The 10,160-nt window shown below is 45.9% G+C and overlaps 1 protein-coding gene across 1 annotated transcript in view; it reads right to left on the bottom strand.

Annotated features, from left to right (window-relative positions):
• Gsr (glutathione-disulfide reductase) overlaps positions 1–2,592 on the bottom strand; it is a 37,143-nt gene extending 34,551 nt beyond the window's left edge. The window contains exon 1 of the mRNA XM_087901192.1: positions 2,338–2,592. Coding sequence (XP_087757318.1) covers positions 2,338–2,577 — 240 coding nt within the window. The 5' untranslated portion in view covers positions 2,578–2,592. The remainder of the gene's footprint in view (positions 1–2,337) is intronic.
• Between the last annotated feature and the right edge of the window lie 7,568 nt (positions 2,593–10,160).

The raw sequence follows: 10,160 nt of genomic DNA on the forward strand, positions 1-10,160 counted from the left end.
TGTAATGAGCTCTGGCTTCCTCTTCTGGTCTGCAGGCATGCATGCAGACAGAACTCTGTATATATAATAAATAAATAAATCTTTATTTTAAAAAAAGGAAACGAATTTTCCTTCCACCAGGCTGGTTAGAGAGCTACATTGAGAAATTAAAGTGCATGCTGTCGACAATAAGCCAGGCTGCTTGTTGCTAAATCATTGTCTGCTGACTACATGAGCCACAATCTACTGGGCAGTCCTTTCCCTGGCCTGCCCTGCGGGTTTCTTGGGCAGCACCGTGCAGCCCAGCTCACCGTAACTTTGCCAGGCAGTCAGCCCTTACCACATGCTTCCTGGCAAGATGCAGAAAATAGAGAACCCCACAAGAACTGGGTTCCTCCTAATCCCAGGGCCAGCACACTCAGCAAGCACCGGAGATTGAGTTCATGGCGTTTCCCCCCCCCAAGGTCTGCGTAGGGAGAGAACTACCCCACCTTGGGGTGCTTCCCTCTACTGCTCTGCTGGTGTGGAGTCCTGAGCAGGAGAAGCCCTGGTTTGCGCTTCTCAGAGACTTTGAAACTGAATTCAAAGATCATCTCTAATTTGTTTCTTCAGGAATAACTTCAGTGCACTGGGCAGTAAGGGATTATCTTCAATTATTCTAGGGAGAAAGATTCTGGGGGGAAAAGATACTTCTTTTGGTTCTCTCCCAGCCCCAGCCCCCCAGCTGTTTGTTTTTTTTTTTATCTAATCCAACACCTTATAACTACGTTTGGTTTTTGTTTGTTTGCTCACCTAAATTCAGAAAATAAGCTCCAATGAACGCATGTTATCGGGTCTACCCTTTGGTTATATTTTCTCTGATACTGGCTGCAGCCCTACCTAGCTTTGTAATTCCAAGCCAAAAGCTTCTTTGGGGAGATCCCCAAAGTTATGCCACTAGAACGCACCGGACACGGATGTCCCAGGGACACCAGTGCTTGGATGTGAAACGGGAGCTGCTGCACAAGGATGAACCAGGCAAGGCTAGGTGTTCCGCAGGCGGCAAACACTGTCATTCTGAGTGGTCCTCTGCTTGTTGTGGAACCAGTTTATCTCTGTTTCCACCTTCTTAACGGGAGCCTAAACCCACCGGTCCCTTTTTTACCAATGCCAGCAGAACCAGCAATGACAGTGGACGTCCCAAATCCAAGGTGACATGAAGAAGTTGGAAAACAAAAGCCGAGAGTGCAGAGGTGACAAACGACAGAACTTCTACCATTTGTAGAGGGCAAAGGGCGGGCTCTGGGCAGCATCCTTCGGTCTGCCCTCTGCACAGATTTCTAGAGTCAACGTGCAGGTCAATCATTAACAGTCAATCAAGACTTTATCTTTCTTTTAACACCCCCACCCCCATCTTCATTTTCAGCAGTGGCTTGAGCCTGCTTCTAGCCACCATCTCTAGCTTCATTCATTTCACAAACAGCTACTGAGCAAGGTATTTTAAGGTAACAAGTAGTATACAAATAAAGGAACCCATCCCTGCCCCTAAGGAGTTCCCAACATGGTATAATTTAAACGTCACTCTTCAAAAGGCATTGAGAGAACCCGTGTCTCAGGTGACTCCTGGGTCAGCATTTTCTGTCACCAACAAGAACTCTGCCTTGATCTTGTGATAGGAAAGAGCCACACTAATGTGGGTTTGAGACTTTAAAAAAGATGAAGTTTTTCCATCTACCCCTCTCCTTCTGCGTGTATGCAATTTAAAAACTTGTCCCCAAACAATGCAAAACAAACAATATCACGAAGCTGACAAACTCTTTAAGATTTCTCTTAAGGTAGCCTGTCGTCTTCAGCATTGGCTGCAGTTCAGATCAACTGCGAGCTTCTGAGCTTGCTAACACCCACGCGGCACTTCTAGCCACAGATGGGAGCCTTGGATGCGCGGGAACAAGCGAGGCAGAACTTCAACTCTCCAGGGGATTCCCATGCGTAGCCAAAGCTGAACACTCCTGCTACCTACCCATCACTCTGCCCTTGAAATACAGACGCGATCAGGTCCCCATTCCTCAACGTCTGAGCCCTCGTCTTCCCCACTCGCCCACGCCACTAGCAGTTTCCCAGAGGCAGTTTCGTGTTTCCCTGGCTCCAGTGCCGGATGCAACACTCCCCCGTATGGAGATGCATGCCGGGCAGCTAAGCTGGGCTTAAATGCTTGGCTTTCCTTAGCATTGCACCTGTGTTGCGTGGCGGCCTCTTTTTTCCTCTTTCCCGCCATCTCCCGGGACTCCGGGCCTCCGAGTAAGGAAGCGCCCGGGACTGTCGCGCAGAGGTCGGGGAGCAAGCGCGCTGCCGACGCGGCCCGAGGGCCCCGATACTCACGCAAGTGCCACCCAGCTTGTGACCCTCCACCACCGCGGCCCTGGCGCCGAGCTCCGCAGCCCGCCGTGCGCTGGCCAGCCCTCCCGAGCCGCCGCCGATCACCAGGTAGTCGAAGGAAGCAGCGGCCGGGGCCGGGGTCTGCAGCTCGCCAGGACTCGCCATGGCGCAAGTGAGCGCGCGCACCGCCCGCCGCAGGCTCGGGGCCGCGCCCACGCTCAGTGCCCGGGGCAGCAGCGCCATGCGCGGAAGTGCGCGCTGGGGAGCGGGTGCAGCGTCGGCGTGACTAAGCACCCGCGGCGGGGCGGGCAGAGGGCCAACGTCCCCACCCCTCGATTAGCACCCGCCCCGCAGCGCGTGGATCAGGACCCAAGAAAGCGAACGTTTTGTTTGCCCCCTGCTGCACTGCCCAGCCCTGTTAGGCCTTGACTCACGTTCAGAGTCGCTGAGGGCAGGAGATAGGAATCTGAACATTTTTAAGCCGCATTTTCCCTCTTTAACGTGATTCTCTTGTTCTTTTGAAAAAGCTGTGGTAATGAGTTGAATGGCAGAATTTTTTTTTTTTTTTTTTTTTTGTGATCCACATATGAAGCTTAAAGACAAAGGCATTGCCTTGCCAATCTATGGAAGTTACTGAGATGGAGCTGCTAACTAAACCGGCCAAGATCCCAGGCAGGGTCTTTGGGAACAGTGTAGCTGGAAGCTCACGGCGAAGAAATAATGAATATAGGGAATATAGGTCCCCTAGGTCCCGCACACCAATCAGAATGCACCGAATGAAAATGTTATACAGTTCATTGTTTTGGTTCCCCCCCCCCCCCGCTTGAAAAGTAATATGACTTGGAACGCAGAAGTAGGAGAAAACTGGGTTCAAGATGATCAAAAAGAAGATAGATTTTTTTTTCTGTCTAGTCTAGTACCTAGTAATAAACGTAGACAGAATAACAGCGAGAAAACATTTTTCAAGGTCACCGTGAAAGCAGCTCTGTTAGGAGCCATCAGTGATTGTTAAACTCACCAGATTAAAGTATGATGAGATAAAGTTATATAGACATGTAGGTATATATAAACGGCCCCTCCCATACACTGACCATAAAATGGAAAGGCAACATGTGACCCACACTTTACTCCTACCCCTTGGAGAGCAAAGGCAGGCAGATCTCTATGAATTTGAGGCCATGAGTTCCAGGCTAGCTAATCCTACATAATGAGACCTTTGTTCAACCATAAAAGATGGGGAGATGGTTTGGTGGTTAAGAGAACCCTACCTCAATTCCCAGAACCCACAATAAGCTCACAACAGTTTGTAATACTAGCAACCTGAGATCTGACACCTCTAACCTCCCAGAGTGCCCACACTTATGTGCATACCCTGATACACAGATACACATTTATGAACACACACCTGTGGTTTAAAATAAATAAGGTTAAGATGCCTGGCAGTGGTGGCGTACTCTTTTAATGCCAGCACTCAGTGGCAGAGGCAGGCAGACCTCTGTGAGTTTGAGGCCGGCCTGGCCTACAGCGTGAGTTCCAGGACAGCCAGAAACCCTGTCTTCAAAAGCCAAAATAATAAAAATAAAATAAATTGGAGTTGAGACCTGACTGGGCTATAAAGCAAGTTCAAGGCAGGCATGCGCAATGTTGCTGTGTTCAGCATGACTCCGGGGATGGACCTGAGGAGGCGAGTATGAGGAAAAGACAGACACAGGGAAGCTGGGAACTGGGTAGACTGGTCTCTCTGATGGAGAAGCCACAGCACCTGGAAGCACAGTGTGCTTACTATAGACACAGGATTATTGCATACAGCTGAACAAGGGATGAGCTATTATACACATAGAAACAAGAAGGCGGGGTTATGGTGCTCCACTGATCCAAAGAGACAGGTTGAAGCTAATCTCAGCAGAACCAGTCTGTAGGGGAGCACTCTTCAGGCCGTAAATATCTGGGGTGAGGAAGCAATGGTGGACATTTTCTGTACACACCGCCAACATCCACATCTGGGCCCAAAGGGAAGGCCTTGCCGTTTCCCTCTGAGCCCCCAATGACTGCCATTTTCCACGGGTCTGAGCCTAGGGTATTTGACAGGGCTGTGCGCATGTCAACAGGACACAGTCATTCAGAATTTCATTCATTCAGAACTGTCTCCAATCTCCCACAAGTTAGTGAGATTCTGTTCCAAAATGTAAGAAGGGTAGGGAGATAGCTCAGTGGTAGACTGTTTTTCTAGCATTCATGAGGCCCTCAACACACATACACACATACGAAGAAAATGTGACGAAAACTCTTCTAATGGCATTTTGTTGCTGCATTCTCACGTGGTGAAAGTGTAGGGATGGAGGCTGGGGTTACAGTTAATCTAGGTTGTCAGCTTGATTGAGTTTGGTATCAACTAAGAGACAAGGCTCTATGAGGGTGTCTCCGGGAAGGATGAACTGGATGAAGACAGAGTGGGAAGTGCCTTCTGGTGGGGTTCAGATGTGAAGGGCTTTGGGAGGAAAGGGCTCTGCTTGCACACGTGCCTCTGACTGCAGCTCGTGGCGCATCCACCTGCTACTATCAGACCAGACTGCCCAGGCGTCCAGCCTTGCAGACTGAGTCGCTACGGGGTTCTCAGCCTCTCCAGAGTGCAGACAGCCAGTTTGGCTATGCAGCCTGTACTGAACAAAACAGACTTAAGAAATTCCCTCAGTGATGTCCACTCCCTCCTATCAGTTATGTTCCTCTAGGGTACTCTAAGACAAGGAGCTTTCTGTCTTTTTTTGTAAAAATGCTAATCCCTTTTACCTGGGCAGAGCACTCATAGTTTAACCAATCCGAAAGCCTACTGTACTAGCCTAAAGTACTGTAATATTGTTCCGAATTGGTTCCTGCAGAGGCGTTCTAAAGGGACAGGAACGCTCAAACCATCACAATGACTGAGTGTGGATTACCAAAAACCTATCAAAATAACATGAAGAGATAAAGAGGAATCGACTTTACAGAAAAAAAATGACAGCTTTTTATTTTTCAAACCTTTGTGCTTATGTATTTGGGTATTTTACCTGTAAGAGTGGCTGTGCACCACTGACGTGCAGCGCCCGCAGAGGTTAGAAGAGGGCATCAGATCCCCTGGCACTGGAGTTAGAGGTTGTGAGCTGCCATGTGGGTGCTGGAAACTGAACCAGCATCTCCTGGAAGAGCAGCCAGAGATCTTAACTACTGAGCAAACTCCCCAAGCCCCACAACATCTTTTTAAAGTATTGAAGTTTGAAGTTAAAAGAATTAAAAAACAGTCGACAATGGTGAAACCCTGTCTCAACACACCAAACAAAACAAAACAAAACAAACAAAAAACCCTGAAGGCCATAAGTACATTTAAGAGACTGATAAATAGGTGGTCAGTGGTGGCCCACACCTTTAATCACAACACTCGGGAGGCAGAGGCAGGTGGATCTCTGTGAGTTTGAGGCCAGCCTGGCCCACAGAGTGAGTTTCAGGATAGCTAGAATTGTTACAAAGAGAAACCCTCTTTAAATTCCCCCCCCCCCATAAAACAGAGCCAGGTGAGTACAGTTGTTTCTCTGTGTAACAGCACTGACTGTCCTGAAAGTCACTCTGCAGACCAGGCTGGCCTTGAACTCACAGAGATCCACCTGCCTCTGCCTCCCAAATACTGTGATTAAAGATGTGTGCCTCTACTGCCTGGTTGACCTTCAGTTTTTATATTGTTTTTATTGATTTTGAATGAGTGTGTGCACACCCATGAGTGAATGTGTGTGGGAACAGGATATTTGTGAGTTGGAACTCTTCTTCCCCCTTGTGTTCTGGGGAGTCAACCTCAGGTCATCAGGCTTGGCAGCAAGCAAGCCTTTACTGACTGATTAAAACCCAGATTTGTGGGGTTTAATGCATCTTAAATGAACTTTCAACCAGCTCTCCATTTTGGCTCCCCGTTATTACCCTTACAATTCTTTGGTATTTTGGAGATTTTACATGGTCATCATCACAGTGAGTGGAATTTACCTATTCTTTGCCATTCTCTCCTTCCCCTTCCTTCTCTCTTGGTCCCTGCATTTTTGTGGGCTCTGTAGAAGGAAAAAATAGTAGAGTCAATGTATTATAAACATCAGAATGTGATAGCTGTTTCTTGGAGGTACTTAGATCTTGAAGAAATCATTGTAGAAAACAGTGATTGTTTTCTCTGATTTACAGAGTTGTTTTTCTGAAGGAGCTTTACAGCCTTGGGATGACTTTGGTCACAGGCAGTCCTGGCACACCTGGAGTGTCTTGCACTATTGGGTAGTGCAAACAGTGCACTATAAGGACTAAAGTCACAGGGGTGTGATGCTTTCCTTCAGGAAACACCTTTGCAGCACAATCAATAATTATGTTTCTGCTTGGCTGTTGAAGGTTCAGTTCAGAAACTGAACCACCCTGCTGCCGTGGAATCTGAACTACATTCTGGAGTGACCTTTTTCTCTGATGGTTCCATGTAACTCAGAACAGGGCTTGGGCTTGTTACTGTGTTAGTGAGACGGTAAGCAAACCTTAATTCATGTTTGTCTCTCCAATCTTACCCAGAAATCAGTTTTTTTTAGAAGTGGAAACAAGGTCACTGAAATGGCTCAATGAGTAAAAAGTTGGTTGCCAGCAAACCTGATTCCATCCCCGACACCCTCATGGTTAATAGAGAGAAATGTTGATAATAACAGAAAGTCAGTCATACATGGTGGCTAATGATGTTTGTCTGTTAGCGTAGCAGCTGCATATGAAGCCACTTATATCTTAATTAAATCATCTGTGGTCCCACGGCCCCACAGTCAGCACCCCACCTGGAAGGACTTCTGGTCCTGCTGGCACTGGCTCAGCCGTGGCCAAGATATGTAGGTTTAAAATATGTCTCAATTGTTCTATTTACCAACAAAGACTTGGAAGTCAGATGTGGGGTGAAAACCTGCTAGCTCAGAGGCTGAGAAGCAACCAGCTGACCTTGCTTTTTGTCTGGAGACCCAGTAAGAGATGCATTTCTTCACTCGACCCAAACCGAAAAGAAGCTACTCCTTCCAGTGTGTCTCTTTATCCGTATTCCTGGCTCCACCAGACTCTATGGCTAATTCCAGTCAGCTGTTGCTGGCTCCGCCCCCTGAACAAAGGTTGATTTTATTTAATTAATGCAAACACAAGCTCAGGGTTCACAGTGTGATTTAATATTCTGCAACAGGCTAATGCTTGTAATTTCAGTACTTGAGAGGCTAACAGGAGGATTGATTGACCTGAGTTTGAGGCCACCTAGGACCATGCAGTGGTTCCAAGTCAGCTTCCAGTGTAAGACCCTGTGTAGAAAAACAAGTAAATAGCCAGGTGGTTGTGGTGCAAGCCTTTCAACCCAGCACTTGGGAGGCAGAGTCAGGTGGATTTTCGAGTTTGAGGCCATGCTTGTCTAAAAGTGAGTTCCAGGATAGCCAAGGCTACACAGAGAAACCCTGTCTTGAAAAACAAAAACAAAAACAAAAACCAACAAAAAAAAATCAAACAAATAAAAAGTTAAAAAAATTAACATAAACTAGTTGGTTGTATGCAGTGCATACACAGAGTATACAGGGATTTGTGTGTGCATGCATTGGCCAGAGCAGAACAGGATGTCTTTCTCTGTGGCTCTCCTTGAGACAGTTTGTCACTTAAGCAGACGGTTATCATTTGAGCTAGCTCAGCAAGCTCTTTAGTTTGGCTTGTCATTGTTCTTCATTGCTGGGATTACACACAGACACACACAGGCACACACACACACATACACACACACACATACACACACACGCACACTGTAATATATTATTTAAAAATAGAAAACATTTCACACGGCTCTCATAGAGCAGGCTGGCCTAGAACTCATTATGTGCATGCTGATGACTTAACTCCTGGTCCTCTCCTCTACCTCCCAAGTGTTGTGATTACAGACAGGGTCTGGTCTTGAATTTTGTCTGTAGCCAGGCAGGTCTGGAGCTTTCAATCTTCCTGCTTCAACCTCCAGAGTTACTGGAATTGTAAATTTGCACACCCAGGCTTGGTTTGACATGTAAATTATGTAAATTTTTTAAAAAAAATTTTTTTTTTTTGAGACAGGGTTTCTCTGTGGCTTTGGAGCCTGTCCTGGAATTAGCTCTTGTAGACCAGGCTGGCCTCAAATTCACAGAACCCAGCCTGCGTCTGCCTCCTGAGTGCTGGGATTAAAGGCGTGCGCCACCACTGTCCGGCTAAATTATGTAAATTTAAAATGTGTTGATTGGCCCAATATGGTGGCGCATGCCTTTAATCCAGCACATCAATTGAAGTTCACTGAGAGGACCAATAAGGTCCTGGGTTTACTTCCCAGCACTAGGAAAAAAGAATCACTGCACATATACTAAAATTAGGGTGTTCCATAAGATGTTGTTGTATCTGTAGCCTATAACTTTCTCATCACTGCTAAAATTAAGGATCTTGACATCAACCACTGGAGCTTTAGTGTTTGTTCCAGGATCTCTTTACCCACCAGAGACTATACATCAATACAGATTTTCATGGTGAATTTTAAAACTTCCTGAAAATTCATTTATCTGAAGGTTCAGTTGCTCACAAAAAAACAAAAACAAAAACAAACAAACACAAAACCCAACTTCCTTCTCCAACAGTGAGAGATTGAACTCAATTGGCCAAATCCTCAAATCCCCGTTCTCATCAAAATACAATAGAGCGATAGAGTTGGGGATGCTCAGGCCTGGATTCAATCCCCAACAACTCAAAAGGGAGTGGGAAATCTGACTTCTGTTTCTTTATCTATTTGCCCAAAAACTATTATACCATGAACTATGTAACCACCAGACAATCTTGAAAATGTCACCCACACCATTTCAATTTAAGAAATCTCTAAAAATCGCCTTGACCTTTCCTTGGAGGTCCTGGAAGATCACGTCGGACTACTATTACACTTGCCTACATTAGGAAGCGTGGCTTAGTGAAGGTTGTCACTGAGGTCTTCATGTGGCGATTACCATGATGGGAGTTCAAAGCCAACAAATTTGGTAAATGCTGGCTATCTACAATGGGAAATTAAAAATTCTGATGTGTGTGCATGTGGAGGTCAGAGGACAACTTTTGGGGGGTCTGGATCGAACTCAGACATTATTCTTTGAGCCATCTTGCCAGGCTCAAAACTTGTACTTTATAGCCCAAAATAAGACACAATGGTGTCATCAATAGATTAAATTGGCAACACAGGAAGTTAAGAAGGAAACAACAAAAAGGAATGCATAGCAAAAGGAAGTTGCTAAGAACTGAAGGAATTCCTTTTCTGTCTTCATATAGAATCAGCACAGGGAACAGTGGGGACATATGAATGAGTCAGCAGTTTAATCCGTGTATCCTGTTATAATTCAAATGACCTTTTCGTTATTGATTCCAGGATGTGCTCTCATATTCTGAGCTTTTTGAGTTTAAAGTTTTTTTGGTACTATTATTTATTGTTTTTGAGGCAGGATCTCACTGCATACAGGCTGACCTGGAACCAATCACAATCCTCCTGCCTCAGCCTCCTGTGCTGAGATTATAGCCATAGACTGCCATACTCAGAAATAAAATTTATTGCCTACTTACAATCTTCAGTGGTCCTTGGTCCGATGTGCCTTTGTTTACTTCCTTTTTAAAGAATTTTCCCTTTTATTGAAAAGTTTTCTTTTTCTCACATGTCCTGATTACGGTTTCCTCTTCCTCTATTCCTCCCCACCTCTCATCCCACCTGGATCCACCCCGTTTCTGTTTCTCAATGGACAACAGGCTTCTAAAGGATAAGTAAAATAAAAACAAACTAA

This window comes from Myodes glareolus, chromosome 23 (assembly GCF_982192425.1).
Source record: "Myodes glareolus chromosome 23, mMyoGla1.1, whole genome shotgun sequence".
Classification (NCBI taxonomy): Eukaryota; Metazoa; Chordata; class Mammalia; order Rodentia; family Cricetidae; genus Myodes; species Myodes glareolus.